This window comes from Tupaia chinensis, unplaced genomic scaffold (genome assembly GCF_000334495.1).
Source record: "Tupaia chinensis unplaced genomic scaffold, TupChi_1.0 Scaffold000126_2, whole genome shotgun sequence".
Classification (NCBI taxonomy): domain Eukaryota; kingdom Metazoa; phylum Chordata; class Mammalia; order Scandentia; family Tupaiidae; genus Tupaia; species Tupaia belangeri.
The window spans coordinates 1634928-1651244 of NW_006159594.1; the positions used below are offsets into that span (position 1 = coordinate 1634928).

A 16317-nucleotide genomic window follows, 5' to 3' on the forward strand; every position below is an offset into this window, starting at 1 on the left:
GTACGAAGAGCAAAGTCCCCAGTCGACCACCAGGCTTATAATGATGGTTCATTACGCCTTCCATGAGTGTAACCTTTCACGCAGCTTTTGGAAACACTTTCAGGTTTGTTTTGTTTTGTTTTTTTTCATCTCAAGTCACTCCCTCCAGAAGATAGTGGAAATAAATTTGAATAAACAAAACAGGTTTGCTGAAAATAAAACCAGGACTCCTAAAGTGCTCCAGTCAGCCTGCTCTCAGACCGGCCAGTCTAGCAGCACCTGTGGCTGACTGAGCAGCGTCCAGCATGCACCAGGTGAGTTCACTGAGCGCTGGCCGAGGCCAGGTGAGGGAAGGTGTGGAGAGTAGTTCATTTAGAAATATGTGATTAAAACATGTGGCTCGTAGATATATGTAGAAATGCGTTTTCGTAAGTTATTTTAGTAGGGTTATTGGGAGCAGAGATGTCACGGAGCGTAGAGTTGGCCAAGTTGCTGGGTTTGAGGCTGGGCCCAGGCAGAGCTAGGAACTGGGGTCTCAGGGAACAGTTTGGGGGAGGAGGAGGGGGGACCACATTAGGAACGAGCAGTTCTCTCACTGGTCTCTTCCTACAGGTGGTTGCATTCTTGGCAATGGTTCTGGGAACACATACCCTCAGTTTGCGATCTCCGAGGGACTGCCACCACTGGCCTAGCTGCTGTCCCAGCAAAGGGCAAGAATTCCCTGAGGAGTGGATGCAGTGGAACCCCGTGCCTGTGCAACCTCCTGAGCCTACTAGCATTGCCTACCACTCAGAATCGTGCAGGGCCAGTGAAGATGGACCCCTCAGCAGCAGGGCCATTTCTCCCTGGAGATATGAGTAAGTGTGCTGTCCCTCCCGGATGCCCACATGCGCTCCCCATGTGTGCCGTCAGTGCGTGTGAGAGACCAGAGCGTCCCCTCAGCTCTAGCCGTCCTTCCTCTTTCGATCTCAGAGAAAACATAGGTTTAGGAGTTAGATAAGACCTGGAATTGAGTGCTAGCACCAAGTTAGGTGCCAGGACATTGGACCAATTGTTTTGTTTTGTATTTATTTGTGTAACGATGTAAGACCCCACAGACTAATGGGCAGATCAAGTGAAATAATATAAGTAAAGTCTATATATTTATTGGTTCTCTCCCCCTTTTTTCCTTTTTAACCTTATAATGGTTCATGTTTTTCTAACTAAAATGTCAGAAAATAATGTCTGATGCAGGCATGAGGCATCCCAATACCAAGTGGTGCTGCCCTGGGCCATGGAAGGCTTACAAATGGACTAAGATAGTCATCCCTCAACTCTTAGGGCAGTGGGGTGGCTGGGCCCCAGCTGGTTATCTTTGATCATAATGGTGTATATTTGAGTCTTTCAACGAGCATGCCACACAATTATTACAACTCTCTACTATGTTATAATGTGATAAATATTAGGAAGCACCAAATAGGGACAATGAAGCAAAGTATTAAAAAACTAGGGCCTTATGGATGCCAGTGTTTTTCTTCTTCTATCTTGTGTCCTCACTGGGTGTCTGTATTCCCATTCCCCGTAGGTCTAGATCTGGTTTAACCCTGGAGAAGTTCAGTGGGGTAGGGAGGGAGTCAGCTTTATTTTTATTTGTAATTAAAAAAAAATTTTATTTATTCATTCATTTATTTTAATGTGACCAGAGAGAGACACACTGAGAGAGAGAGAGAGAGAGAGAGAGAGAGAAAGCCACTAAGTCTGAGACTCCCACCATGGTCGGCCACATGTCCAGTGCCTTAGCCACAGCGCCACCTGCTGGGCCCCTTTATTTGTAATTTTTGCCAGAGGGTGTGTTTGTGAGAGAGAGAGAGAGAAAGAAAGAGAGAGAGAGAGAGAGAGATCATCTGCAATTGCAATGGGGAATTGGGGAATTGTCATGCTGCAATCCCTTTTTCTCCATTTCTCCATCCTGACAGATTTGGGGTATGTTTGCACATGGGCCTGGCATGTTTTCCAAGCCACTGGGGGTCCAGGACCTGAACCACCATGGTCATGTGGGATCCAGCTGCCTCAACCACCAGGCCATGGAGGAGGGGTCAGCTTTAATTGAGATTAGATTAGGGCGGACACTCAGACCATGCTGTCTGGGTCCTGGACCAAATCTGATGACATGGAAGCTCTTAGGGACGGCTCTTGTGATGGCTGACTCGGCTGTGGGCCAGACCTCTCCTAGGAGGCTATGAACCCCAATAGTCACTTAGCTGGATTCCCTGATTTGTATTTGGTGCAAATACAAACACTACTCCTACTAGCTGCTCCTCAAAGAAAAGTGAGGGGGTCAAATAAATGCGGAAAAGACTGCTCTGGCCACCACCCCTTGGAGCTCCATGATGCCTTAGTACACTGCAGTCTGCGGAAAAGAAATTGTCAAACCCAGAGTTTCCAAAACTCATTTGACCCAGACACCTTTTCTGCCACAGGGCTGGCGCCACCACGCACCCCCCACACACACACACCTTTCCTTCCCATGTGTCATTAGGGACTCCACTTGGGAAGTGCTGCACTAGCCGGACCGGACCGTTTCCCAGGGCTTGTCTCCATGGGGTATGGTCCTATAACCTGGGGCTGTTTCCTGCTAGGCTCCTGAAGTCCAGACCTAGGTGCATCTACTTTCCAGTGGTTTTTGAGTCTCTCTCTCTCTTTTTCTGGTTATGAAATCCTCTCGCTTTTTGGAGTGAGTGCAAACTCTTCCTATGAACTCTTCAGTGTGCTTATCGTGTACGCTGGGACGGTGTCTGGAAAGAGGAGCAGGACATGGTAGACAACGGCTCCTTCTGGGGAGTGAGACTGGTGGGGAAAGACTAAGTTTTCTTTCCATTTTTTAAGAGATATTTTATTTTTGCTATAGGGTGTGTGCTCTCTCTAGAGAGACAGAGAGACAGAAAGTGAAAAATCACCCCCTGTGGGGATGGCTACGCTGCACACAATCCCTTCTCCTCCATTCTCCTCTTGGGATCTTGGGCACATGTGCATACGTGCTCAGCGTCTGAGTCTGGGACTTGAACTGCAGTTGGCCATGAGGGAGACCAGCAATGTAACCATTATCCCATCTACTGGTCCCAAGACTGTTAGTCTTCAGTTTATACTCTTTTATACTTGGATGGCAGAGCAATTTTTACTTTCGCAATAGTAAGAATTTTAAAAAGCCCTAAAAATGTGATAATTATAAGAAATCTCATTCTGGGGCCCAGCGTCTTTATCAGGTGGAAGCAGAGCTGGTGTGGTGGCCGAGGCAGGAGTCTGCTCAGCCTCCCTGCCTCCCTAGCAGACCTGGGGCCAGCTGAAAGCCACTCTTCGTTCCTTAACTTCAGTCACAGTTGGGGGAAATAAATCCCAGAAAGGAAGGGGGTGACTTGTTCCAAGTGACACAGTGGGTGCCAGAACTAAGATGAGAAGCCAGGCCCTCCAGCTGCATCGTTCCGTTCCCGCCTCTGGCTTTCCTACCCCACCTGGCCCTTCCTGCGTCAGGCCCCTCCCTCCAGGACCTGACGAATGCCACCCCCACAGGTTGGACCGGGACTTGAACCGGCTGCCCCAGGACCTGTACCACGCCCGTTGCCCACACACACCTTTCCTTCCCATGTGTCATTAGGGACTCCACTTGGGAAGTGCTGCACTAGCCGGACCGGACCGTTTCCCAGGGCTTGTCTCCATGGGGTATGGTCCTATAACCTGGGGCTGTTTCCTGCTAGGCTCCTGAAGTCCAGACCTAGGTGCATCTACTTTCCAGTGGTTTTTGAGTCTCTCTCTCTCTTTTTCTGGTTATGAAATCCTCTCGCTTTTTGGAGTGAGTGCAAACTCTTCCTATGAACTCTTCAGTGTGCTTATCGTGTACGCTGGGACGGTGTCTGGAAAGAGGAGCAGGACATGGTAGACAACGGCTCCTTCTGGGGAGTGAGACTGGTGGGGAAAGACTAAGTTTTCTTTCCATTTTTTAAGAGATATTTTATTTTTGCTATAGGGTGTGTGCTCTCTCTAGAGAGACAGAGAGACAGAAAGTGAAAAATCACCCCCTGTGGGGATGGCTACGCTGCACACAATCCCTTCTCCTCCATTCTCCTCTTGGGATCTTGGGCACATGTGCATACGTGCTCAGCGTCTGAGTCTGGGACTTGAACTGCAGTTGGCCATGAGGGAGACCAGCAATGTAACCATTATCCCATCTACTGGTCCCAAGACTGTTAGTCTTCAGTTTATACTCTTTTATACTTGGATGGCAGAGCAATTTTTACTTTCGCAATAGTAAGAATTTTAAAAAGCCCTAAAAATGTGATAATTATAAGAAATCTCATTCTGGGGCCCAGCGTCTTTATCAGGTGGAAGCAGAGCTGGTGTGGTGGCCGAGGCAGGAGTCTGCTCAGCCTCCCTGCCTCCCTAGCAGACCTGGGGCCAGCTGAAAGCCACTCTTCGTTCCTTAACTTCAGTCACAGTTGGGGGAAATAAATCCCAGAAAGGAAGGGGGTGACTTGTTCCAAGTGACACAGTGGGTGCCAGAACTAAGATGAGAAGCCAGGCCCTCCAGCTGCATCGTTCCGTTCCCGCCTCTGGCTTTCCTACCCCACCTGGCCCTTCCTGCGTCAGGCCCCTCCCTCCAGGACCTGACGAATGCCACCCCCACAGGTTGGACCGGGACTTGAACCGGCTGCCCCAGGACCTGTACCACGCCCGTTGCCTGTGCCCACATTGTGTCAGCCTGAAGACCGGTTCCCACATGGACCCTCTGGGCAACTCAGAGCTGCTCTACCACAACCAGACTGTCTTCTACCGGCGGCCGTGCCACGGCGAGCGGGACACCCACAAGGGCTACTGCTTGGAACGCAGGCTGTACCGCGTCTCCCTGGCCTGCGTGTGTGTGCGGCCCCGCGTGATGGCCTAGTCGGGACGGCCTGAGGCTGCCCTTGTCGGAAAACTGGAACCAGTGTACAGCCACCTGCCACGAAGGGCCTGGACACCTGAATGTACCTCCAACCACCACCTGGAGGCACGGGATCCTGGGACAGGATGGGGGGTTCTGGGGGGACCCTCACTTTTGCACTTTTAGAAGCACTTTGGAAGGGAGCAGCTGCTGCTCATGGCTGGAGTCCTGGCGTTCCCTCTTGGGAAAGGTCTTCGAAGCTCTGCCCATTTCTGGAGGCCACTCTCCTGTCCCTTCCTCTCTGCCCATCCCCAGCTGCCCGGGCACAGCACAGGCACTTTTTCGATATTTTCCCCTTTGTCCATGGAGAGCCCCCCGCACCCCCACACCCGTGTCACTTGTTCGTCAAATACTGGGAGCGTCTACTTTGCACACATTCTCATGGAGTTGCCAGTCCTCTGATGGAGGAGGAGGCTGTCATTGAACGTGGGGAAATGTACCCAAATAAATATCTGCATTTAAAAATGGCCTGATGTGTCTTTGGCATCCGTGGTGCCTGAATGCCTTGTGGTCCCCCATCCTCTCCTTCCCAAGCCGTCCTCATCCCCACCCTGCTGCCAGCTCTCCCTGCCTCTGAGTCTCCGCAGCTCCTTCTCATCTTCTACCCTCTCCACTCCCTGGCCCACCCCGAATACCAGGGTGGGGGTCAGGCTGAGCTCCTGGCAGGCAGGAGAGACAGAGGCCCATTGAGGCACTGCGGCAGGCACACAGCACCCCCTTGTCCCCCAACAATCCGCCTTTGTCCTTGGGCCCTGGCTGCTGCAGCATGGCCCTGGGGGGTGCCGCCTGGGCAGGGCTCCAACTCCCACCCTCCCTAAAGGAAAAGGGAGAAAGCACAGCTAAGGAAGCGGGCTGGGTTAGGGGAAGGGGCACAAACTTCTTCAGGCTTGGGTCCCTGGGGGACTCCTATCCCGCCCCAGCTTCTCCGCTCACCTCCTAGCTGCTCCTGGGTTCTTTTTGAATCTCCTCCTCCTCCCTCCCTTCTCCCTGTTCCCAGGCAGGGTTGGGCTGAGTAAGGGGAGGGGTTAACCACTCCCTTCCCCGTGTGCTTCCTAGGGGGCCGGTGCCGGCAACCGCAGAGGCACTCTGGGCAGCAGGGTGGAGGCCCATCCGGGCTAGCCTCCCCACTGCCTTCTGCCTTCTCCGGGGGCCCCACGGGCAAACCTCCCCACTTTATTTTCAGGCTTCTCCTAGTGCCTTCCTGCTCCTGCCTGCTTCCCCATCCTGCGATCCTGCGAAGTTTCCGTTTCCCTTTCTGGGCTGGTGACAGTGGGGGGCTGTGCCCCGTGGGCCCCACGGAGATGCTCAGTGCTCGGGATCGCCGGGACCGGTCCCCTGAGGAGGGGGCAGCTGCAGAGCTCCAGGGCTTCGCTGTGGACAAGACCTTCCTCTCCTCTCTCAAAGGCATCCTGCTGGAAACTGAGCTGGTAACAGCTGCCTCCCTGACCTGGTGCCTCTATCGCTCCCATCCCTGGCTCCCTGGCCCAACCCTGAGCTGGGTCCCCCAGGCTCAGTCCCATGGCCTCCCCTCCCAGGCTTTCTGGATACCTCTCCTCCCCCTGCGGCCCGTCTTCATCTACTCAGCCTTCTTGCTTCTCTCTGGAGCCAAGTGAAACAGGCTTTATTTACAGCAGGAAGGGCTGAAGTTAGGACAGTTTTCTCTGGGTCACTGAGCGAGTGCGAGGCACAGGGATGGGACAGGGATAACGCTGCCTTGACTTTCCCTGCACTCTAAGATGGCCACTTCTTGGCATGTCCCAGAAGTCCAGCTAACGAAAAAGGCAGACTTCCTGCAGCCGCACTTTATCTGTTGTCTGCTGCCCATGGACATAGTTGTCAGGAAAGGCTCTCCTCTGGGTTACTTAGCAAGACCGCAGTGCAAAGTTAAGGCCTCCACACGCGTGCCATCCTCTATCCTAGAGCCAAAGGGAGCCAGTCCACCAGGAGCATCTGCCTTCTAAGCCTTCTTTCTTGATATGGACTCCGGGGCTCTGGTCCTTGTCAGAGGGGCTTGGGCAACAAGCAGTGGGAAAGCATTATGGGCAGTAGGTGCCTCCAGGGTGCGGGACCCTCTCGGACACAACTCCACGGGGTTGGTATTCATGGTGCTCTGTGCTCTTGGGGGACGCCGTTACTGTAGGGTAATGCCCTCTGGAGCTGAGTGGCTTGGCCAAACTGCTAGGGTTTCTGGGATATCTGAGCTGGCAGGGGTGGGAGGCTGAAGACTGCCCTCCGTGGGCAAATGCCTGGGAATGGTGACCCGGTCCTGCAGGCCCTGACCTTCATCATCTTCATCTGCTTCACGGCCTCCATCTCTGCCTACATGGCCGCGGCGCTGCTGGAGTTCTTCATCACACTCGCCTTCCTCTTCCTCTACGCCACACAGTACTACCAGCGCTTTGACCGGCTTAACTGGCCCTGTCTGGTGAGGAGCTCTGCCTCCTTCATCTTGTTCTAGTCCCTTCCTTCTCCTCTGAATGCTGAGTTTTCCTGGCCCTCCCAGCTTCCCTCCTTTCCACACCCCAGCTGGGCTTTGTCCCACATGCTGTGACTCCCAGATTTCACAGCTGCAGGGCCACTGGCAACAAGGAGATGCACGTCCCTCAGATCTGCTCTCCTTCTTGCCGAAGGTCCTGCCCGAGCCTTGCCTTGGCCCTTCTGGCTGGCGTGTTCCCAGGCTCCAGCCACCATGCCTGTGAGCTTCTGTCCTAGCTGCTCTGGATCCATCTGCTTCCATGTCCTGGGTAGCAGTCAGAGCCCTCTCTCTCTCTCTCGAAAGTGTTTTGTATTGTGTCCAGGGTCATCCCATGTAGGACTTCCGAGGGCCTGAGGTCAGCCTAGAAAGCTTCAGGGTGGTGCTTCTCTGCCTTCTGTCCCTCTGACCCTGCACCCCGGCCCTGCAGGACTTCCTCCGCTGTGTCAGTGCCATCATCATCTTCCTGGTGGTTTCTTTTGCTGCTGTGACCTCTCGGGATGGAGCCGCCATCGCTGCTTTCGTGAGTCCAGGCCTGCAGGGCTCTCCAGCCCCTCAGGACCTCTGGCTGGTGCTTGCACACTTCCTGTGTCAAAGCTAAAGCCAGGGCCCGGGTTCTGGCTCACACCTCGCCCTGCTTCCCCCTCCTTAATCCAACGGCCCAATAGCTCTGCTGTGCCTCCCTGCTCCTGCTCCCTAGGTGTTTGGCATCATCCTGGTTTCCATCTTTGCCTATGATGCCTTCAAGATCTACCGGACTGAGATGGTGCCCAGGGCCTCCCAGGGTGAGTGCTTGTGCTACCAAGAGAGAGGATGTTTCCCCACCCCCACCCCAACTACCCTCTTCTAACTAATGTGGCCTCCCCTCCTGACTCCTCTTCACAGGGGACCAGCAGTGACTCCGGGGCTCCCTGGCTTCCAGACCAGCCAGCCAAACGGGAGAGTGGAGCCCAGATACGTGGCCTTTGGATTCACTAGCCCTCCCAGCCTATCGCCCCCACCCTGGGCCTGTGAAGATGCCTTGCCTGAAAAGTCACTGGGGACTTCTCTGTGGAGCCTGGTGCCCTGGGATCTGGCTCCCAGTGAGGCTATGGCCAGAGCAGGGGAACTTGTGGAAGTGGGTGGGGGAAGCTGGCCCTAAGGCATTCCCAAATTAAAAGATTCAAATCCTGCTGGTAAGTCTTTTTCTTCACCAGAAACCAGGCAGATCAGGAATGACAAGGAGTGTTCAAGGAAATGCAGCCTAGAGCAGTGACAGTCCCCCTCTGGGACTCGATCAGAACAGAACACAAAACGTCTCCACCACAACTCTGTGTGTGCAAAGTCACTCTGTGGTGTACCTGGTGGCTGGGCACCAGAAGTGCTGTGTTGAAGGCGCAAGCCTTCCTGACGTAGGGCCCCCCCGCCACTTCTGTGCACGCAGGTTAGTGGGCTTGAGGAGAGGCGCTTGTGCGTGTAAAGCTCCCCCTTGTGGTGTGGGAGGACTTGGCCTGCCAGCCTTGCCGGGTTTGTGTGTTGGGTGGTGGGGTGCGGGGTGGGGGGCGGTGCAGCCGGTGGCATCAGAGGAGGGAGAGAGTCCCAAAGCGCTGGTACTGGAAGGCCCTCAGGTAGCAGCTGGCCCAATGCCCTCCCTCATTCCACGGAAAAGGAAACAAGCCTCGTTAGGGGAAGTGACCTCATTTGTGACAGAGCCAGGGCTAGAACCCAGCTCTCCTGACCGCTGAATGGGTGTTCTGGATCCTGTACTGAGTCCCCTTAGCAGAAAACGTGGTCCAGCCTCATCCATAGATGCCCCCACCAGTGGGTCCTCCAAGCTTGCCAGCTCCTCAGCACACATACCCGAGTGTCTCCTGTGTGCAGCAGACCCCATGCTGGGCACCAGGGGTTCAGAGATAACCGATGGGCCTGCTGCAGCAGGAGTCAGCTCTGCAGGACCCTGATGGTCTGGCGCAGCTAGGGCATCCCTGCCCAGCCAGAGCCCAGCCTGGCCAAGTTCAGTGACTGTCCCTGATCTACGCTTGTTTGCTCCTGCCCTGAAATACCGTCCTTCTTCTGGGATGCTTTTTGCAGGTCCCAACCCCCCAGCCCTGCTGGGCCCCTGGATCTGGAACCGTGGTAGTGCCCTGTCTCCTTTGGTGACAAACAATCTTCCCTTGTTCCAACTGTTCCTGCCTCCTGCTTCATGTTCACCTGGGCTCATGTCCTGGCTCCTTGTCTGGCTGGCAGCCTCTCCTGGGCTGCAGTCAGGTGCATTTTGTATTTCTCTGGTCTCTGCTCACAGTTCTCAGGGCTTCATGCACAGTCCATTCTCAAGGCTGGCTGACCAGCTTAGAGTTGGGGTGGGCAAGGAAGGAGGGAGGGAAGAGGCTCAGCCAGGAGAGTGGGGGTGGGGGGAGGGTGCCAGACAGAGGGTTGAGAAGGTGGCTGTGAAGCCCAGTGGGGGCAGGGATCTGCTCTGAGCAGCAGTCCTGCCCCTGAGCATCTACATGGCCTGGGTTAGACTGTCCCTGGGAGGAACCGGGAGAGCAGCAATGTGACTGGTGTGGACCTGCACACGGGCCCACGCTGGTCTGCGTCTGTGTAAGAACTAGAAAGTGAGCAGCGCCCACTGCACTTCAGTTCGGCTCAGCACCCGCTGCCCCCGGTCTCAGGACACCTCCTGGTGGGGCTTTGACCACAGAGGCTGCTCAGATCCCTGGGGATGGCAGGGAAGGGGACTCCCTGTGGGTGACTTCCAAGGGGCTGACTAGAATGGGACCTGGCGCACCCTGACCGCCCCCCATCCCCAGCCAGCTCCAAGCCTCTCTGGCATTAGTGGGATATTCATTTTGGAAAGAATAGGTACTCCCAGATCCCTTGACATCTGCGGCCTCAGACGTGGGGAAGGTGAGAGGTGGCTCCATCTCTGGCACCCAAATTCTCTCTCTCGGCACTCAGACCTGGTGTGCCACTCCAGGGCCATTTTTAAAATTTCCCCTCTCTCCCTCGTGTGGTTGACGGAGTAGAACCAGGACGCCAGGCTGTCCCGCCACAGGCAGGGTGCCTGTTCTCTCCCCCGTGGACACGGGACGCCTCAGCTTCTGTAGCTCTGACACAGGAGATGGGGCCTCCCTCCTCTCAGGCTACCCACCCTTCTAATGCAGGACAGACAGCCAGCAGGAAGGACAGAGGGGCTCCGGCAATGTCTGGCACTCATATTTATTCTAGGTTCTTAGGAGTGAGGTTCTCCAAACAACGTCACTCCTCATCGTGCATTTTTTGCTGAAAAAAAAAAAAAAAAAAGAGTAAGAGGTGTGAGGGGAGCAGCTGGCAAGAGGGAGGAAGGCACGGGGTGGAATCCCTAGGACTTTCAGGGGCCCAAGGGAGCTGCCCTTGCAGGCCGAGGCTAGGACCTCAGGGATCTTGGGGCCCATGTCAGAGGTGCTTGTGGTTTACAGGGTGGGATTAGGGCTTTCTACAGAGGTTCCAGTTTGCAGAGGGCTTCCCCCCACCCCCAGGTTTTTTGCCATAGGGCGTATGTGCTGGCCAGAGAGGGACAGAAAGAGAGAATGAGAGGGAAAGTCAGAAATCATCCCTGTGGGGAATGACCTGGCTACAGTCACCATTCTCTTCCTGGGTCTCTGGGCATGCACGTAGGAATGCACGCCTGGTGTTATTTTCAAGCCACCAGCAGTCTGCCATGTGGGAGACCAGATGGCCCCAGGGGGCTGTTTTGAACATAAGGGTAGATTCTCAGGTTGTGGGTGCTGTGGAACCCTCAGGGTTGTCCAAAATAGGAAGAAGAGTGCTACTCTGAGGGGCACTCACGTCAGGGGCCATGCTGAAGTGGAGGTGACTAGCAAAGCCCCAGGGAGGGACCCACCTTGGCACCGATGTCACGGCTCTTGGCCCGCAGCTTGTTGACCTGAGACTCGGCGATGTCGGCCCGCTCCTCGGCCTCATCCAGCTCGTGCTGCACCTTGCGGAACTTGGACAGGTTGGTGTTGGCCTGCTCCTCCTGTGGGGTGAGGGGACGAGGTGACAGGGGGCCTGGGTTCTCAGCATCCCAACCTAGGGGACCAGTTCCCTGGTGACCCCCTTCCAGGCCAGGACCCCAGCAGGCTTACTCACCGCCTCCTCGGCCTGGCGCTTGTAGGCCTTGACCTTCAGCTGCAGCTTGTCCACCAGGTCCTGCAGTCGCAGCAGGTTCTTCCTGTCCTCCTCCGTCTGGGGGCGGGTGGGTAGAACTGAAGGTGGTACAGCCGCAGGAGGCAGCGCCCTCCTCCTTCACAAAGCTTCCCTTGTCTTCTTTATCCTGAATCTAATATCTTGACTCCGTTCTATGTTCTGACCCTCATCAAACTCTTGAATTCTCCTTCGTCCGGGCGCTGTTAGCCCTTACCCTTCAGCGGCAGCTTGTCCACCAGGTCCTGCAGCCGCAGCAGGTTCTTCTTGTCCTCCTCCGTCTGGGGGCGGGTGGGTGAAAGAAGCCAGTTTAGGGGGAGGAGCAAGTGCAATCACCTTTCCCTCTCCCATTACTCCACTCTTCTGTGTATGGCTCAGCTGTCCCTCCCTCCAGGGCCCAGGTCAGGGACGTGGCAGGAAAGATTCCAGTTCTGACTCTACTTGTAGGTCAAAGGGCAAGGCAAGGTTCTCAGCCAAGGATCCACAAAGCAATGAGGCAGGCAATCCTAAAGCTGGAAGTGGGGAAGGGGCTTAGGGCAAATGGAATTCCCTCATGTGGAGGCACCAGCTCTGTTTCAGGTCCAATCAGGTGGATAAAGCCCCGACCGGAGTAACGCAGGCGCCCACGGCCAGTGTTGCGGAGTGGCCAGAAGCGGAGTAATGAGGAACGCAGGTAGAAGGGGGCATTATAGTCTGAATTATTCTGATCTGTCATAGCCCGATATTCTTATATATTGTTCTGGGCCAGAATTCGGGCACCATGATCACTGGCTGCAATGCCCTCCTTGACCCTTCCCATCTCCACATCAGGGTATGTGCCAGGCCATTAATTTCACTTCTGTCTGCAGTGAATCTGCTGGCTCGCCGTTTGTGTATCCATCTGTCAAATGGATCGACATCCTTATCTCCTCTTTCCTTCCCAGGCACACATTTAAAAAAAATAATCATTTTATTTAACTTTGTTTATTCATTTATTTATTTAAATTTGACCAGGGTGGGGGAGAGAGAAAGAGAGAGAGAAAGTGAGAAGGCAAGCTGCCAGGTCTGGGACTTGAACCATGGTCGGCCATGTGGGTGTCCAGCGCCCTTAACCACCACACCACTGCCGGCCCCTCACCAGGCACACTTTTAAAATAACAGCCAAGGGAAAAAGCTCAGAGCCATGCAGATGGTGGTTCTAGGGCATTCTGGGATTATCTGTCTCTAAGGCCTTTTCGTCATTGTCCCAGAAGTTCCGCGAAGATCTCTGAGTCTTTTCCCATCACCTGACTCGTATCCTGCCTGCGCCTCCCAGTGTCCCCTCCTGCCAAGCAGGGAGAAGGTGAAAATGTTCTTTGGACTGTCCTGCAACCTTCCTGGTAGCACTTGGCATTGTTAAAAATCATGGGGCAAATGCTAAATCTAAGAGGTTCAGGAAGTAAAAGTAGATTTTCCCTTTGTTAGAAACATTCATGAACTCAAACTGACGCCAGAGAATGTGAAAGAAAATGAATCTACAGCCAGTATCTTAAGTAGCAGGCCCAGCAAGGGACCCAGCAGCCAGGGGGTGGGGCTGAAGAAGCATCTCCGATTCCTCCGCACCTGGTAGGTGAGCTCCTTGATGCGCCGCTCGCTCTTCCTCATGCCCTTGACTGACTCCGCGTTGCGCTTCTGCTCTGCCTCCAGCTCGTTCTCCAGCTCCCGCACCCGGGCCTCCAGCTTCTGCAGCTGCTTCTTGCCACCCTTCAGGGCGATCTGCTCGGCCTCGTCCAGCCGGTGCTGCAGGTCCTTGATGGTCTGCTCCATGTTCTTCTTCATGCGCTCCATGTGGGCGCTACTGGCCTGCTCCTTCTTCAGCTCCTCCGCCATCATGGCGGCCTGCACGCGGGAGAGAGGCACAGGTGGCCCGGTCAAGTCCTCCTGCACTCGCTGCCCCGCCCAAGGAGACACTGGCCTGGAGCGGGCGGGCAGAGAGGGGGACTTACGTCTGTGATGGCCTTCTTGGCCTTCTCCTCAGCGTTCCTGCACTCCTGCACCGCCTCCTCCACTTCTGACTGGAGCTGGGTCAGATCTGACTCCATTTTCTTCTTCTGGTTGATAAGGCTGGTGTTCTAGATAGAGGTACAGAAAAGTATCAAATCTATATTTTGTTATCTGACTCCATACTTTCATCCATAGAGAACTAAAAGTGGTCTAAAAAAAAGGCAAACCCTGTGGCTTATCAGTTAAGGGAGCCAGATTCCACATAGCTGACTGTGCTCTTCAAATCCCAATACTGATGGCTTGAAAAACACAATGTGTATATGTGTGCCCCCAAATCACAACAGGATGGAGAAATGAAGGAGAAGAGACTGCAGTGTGACCACATCTCACTCAGGGTCGGTCCTGTCTCTCTCTGCCTCTGTCTCTGTCTCTCTGGTGAGTGCACATGCCCTCTGGCTTACAAAGAAAGCAAGCCCTGCTTTTAGAATATTCCTTGTTTTGCACCTGTTTTTTCCTTTTCTCATCAAAATGTATATCTAAAATTAAATCAACTTTGAATAAAGACTTCAAACAGCAAAGGAGCTGCAGTTCTAGTGACAAACTGTGTAGGAGCCTGAAAATATTCCAAGGAAAGGACAACAACTTTTTGATCAGGACAGCATTCTGGAAGTGATTATAGTTACAGAAAGATCGTAGTGGAGTAAGGAAGGAGAGGTGAGGTCAGTGGATGATGCCATTCCTGCATGTACTAGATTATTGAACAAAATTCCTCAGGGTGTTGCTATAGATGGACCCAAAAACTCACTACAAAGTATAACTGAAAACACTGTGGGTGGGATGGCAAAAAAAAAAAAAAAAAAAAGGGGTTCTACTCAGTTTGGTGAGTAAGGAGAAGCAGTTATGCTTCTTTGAATTCTCACACTCCCATCATACAGAGCAAGCTGGAGATTATCTTCTAGATAAAGGATATCAAATAACAGCATACATTCCAATACTCCCTATCTTGTGACTTTGGCAGGCATCACCAATCAATCACGACACTCTTAGCTTGTAAGTCTAGACCCCCTTCTCTAGATAGTGGTTCTGGTAGCTACTACTAACGGATGAGAGTTGGTCCAACAGATGACATAATTTGTAACTCTGATTGGACATACTCCCTCAGAACATCTGGTTTCTATAGCTGTCATGGGCTCTGACACTCAGTGAGTTTCCACATGGTAGTCCCAGACCCCCTTACCTGGGAGTGCAGTAGCTGCACGCGCTCACTGGTCTCGATCAGCTCCTGCTCGGCCAGCTTCCGAGACCGCTCTGTCTGCTCCACCACGGCCCGCAGCTCCTCCAGCTCAGCCTGCAGCAGGTTGTTACGCCGCTCCACGATGGCGAGGTTCTCCTTCAGGTCGTCGTTAGCCCGGACCGCGTCATCCAGCTGGATCTGGGTGTCCTGAGGGTCCGGAGAATGGTCATGAGACAGGGAGCCCTTGGTGCCCTTTCCAAGGGTATTGGGTTGAACTGGAGCACCCACTGCGGTGGCTCAGGAGGGGCCTGGAGGAGGTCTGTGCCATGACCCAGGGGCGGGAGGGCTCTGGGGCCTCCAGGTCCAGAGGTCACTCCACTTAACCAGGCCTGCAGAGGCCTGTGCCCTCTCTGGATGAGGCGGCCTCCTGCTCCGCATCTCCATGTACCTTCAGCAAGCTCTGGAGGCTCTTGACTTGCTTCTGGGCCTCGGCGGCCAGGCGGTTGGCATGACTGAGCTGGATCTCCATCTCGTTGAGGTCGCCCTCCATCTTCTTCTTCACCCGCAGGGCCTCGTTGCGGCTGCGCGTCTCCGCGTCCAGGGAGGTCTGCAGCGAGTCCACCACCCGCAGGTGGTTGCGCTTGGCCTGCTCCATCTCCTCGTCCTTCTCTGCCAGCTTGCGCTCGATCTCTGCCTTGATCTGGTTGAACTCGAGCTGGGCCCGGAGGATCTTGCCCTCCTCATGCTCCAGGGAGGCCTGGGAGGGGCCGGGGAGAAGGTGGGGTCAGGGTTAGGGTACAGGATGGTGGAAAGTGAGACTGAGAGGATGCAGGGGGCCAGCTAGGACTATGGCCTGCCTGGAGAAGAGTTGGAAAGAGACAGGACATGGGACCTGAACCATTGGCCCACCAGGGTGCTTTGGAGAAGGAAGTGCTGGACTCCCTGGCTTCCGGACTTGATGGGCTTCCTCTGTCAAAGAAAAAGTTTGGACTCCACAATTGCCAGACTCTCCAGCACTAATATTGCTTGAATTCCTGACCCACTTAAGGTATCATAGGAAAGGGAGAGTTTTTATGACTATGAGTTTAAAATTTTGTCTTTGTTTTCCAAGTCCCTCACTTTTTGGTGAGAAAAGTTAGAAAACCAGACTCAGAGCTGTTCTTTTTTAAAAAAGAGGTTTTTGCCTGGGGCCAGCTGGTGGCATGGTGGTTAAGGGTGCTGGACTCATGGCCAAATGCAGTTCATCCTGACCTGGCGGCTTGCTTTCTCACTTTCCCTCTCTCTCTCTCTCTTTCTCTCTCTCTCTCTGTCCCTCTCTGGTCAAATTAAAATAAATAAATAAATAAAGTCAAATAAAATAATTCTTAAAAAAAAGGTTTTTGTCTTAGGGTGCATCTGCTTGCTGGAGAGAGAGACAGAGACAGTGAGAGAGAAAATGAGAAATCACCCCTTGGGAGGATGGCCACGCTATAATCCCTTCTCCTCCATTCTCCTCCCAGAACCTTGGGCATGTACACACACATGCCCATGCAAGCCACTGGGACTGGGACC

The 16317-nt window shown here is 54.0% G+C and overlaps 3 protein-coding genes across 4 annotated transcripts in view; 2 read left to right on the forward strand and 1 right to left on the reverse strand.

Moving 5' to 3' along the window:
- Window positions 1–441: 441 nt before the first annotated feature.
- On the forward strand, window positions 442–5286 carry IL25 (interleukin 25). The gene is made up of 2 exons (XM_027770326.1): window positions 442–836; window positions 4639–5286. Exons 1-2 carry the CDS (start codon window positions 442–444, stop codon window positions 4892–4894), a joined length of 651 nt encoding a protein of 216 aa, XP_027626127.1. The 3' UTR covers window positions 4895–5286.
- Window positions 5287–5780: 494 nt separating this feature from the next.
- CMTM5 (CKLF like MARVEL transmembrane domain containing 5) lies at window positions 5781–8611 on the forward strand. Of its 2 annotated transcripts, XM_006144525.3 has the most exons (5): window positions 5781–6360; window positions 7206–7358; window positions 7837–7929; window positions 8107–8191; window positions 8292–8611. In XM_006144525.3, the coding sequence occupies exons 1-5, from the start codon at window positions 6235–6237 to the stop codon at window positions 8303–8305; spliced, it is 471 nt and encodes a 156-aa protein (XP_006144587.1). In that variant the 5' UTR covers window positions 5781–6234; the 3' UTR covers window positions 8306–8611. The 2 variants fall into 2 exon arrangements, with proteins under 2 accessions (XP_006144587.1, XP_014441774.1); XM_014586288.2 differs by lacking the exon at window positions 7206–7358 and having other exon boundaries at window positions 5783–6360; window positions 8292–8597.
- Window positions 8612–10588: 1977 nt separating this feature from the next.
- MYH6 (myosin heavy chain 6) overlaps window positions 10589–16317 on the reverse strand; it is a 33694-nt gene continuing 27965 nt past the window's right edge. The window contains 6 exon segments of the mRNA XM_006144526.3: window positions 10589–10667; window positions 11269–11403; window positions 11517–11612; window positions 13152–13427; window positions 13535–13660; window positions 14770–14973. Coding sequence (XP_006144588.1) covers window positions 10644–10667; window positions 11269–11403; window positions 11517–11612; window positions 13152–13427; window positions 13535–13660; window positions 14770–14973 — 861 coding nt within the window. The 3' untranslated portion in view covers window positions 10589–10643.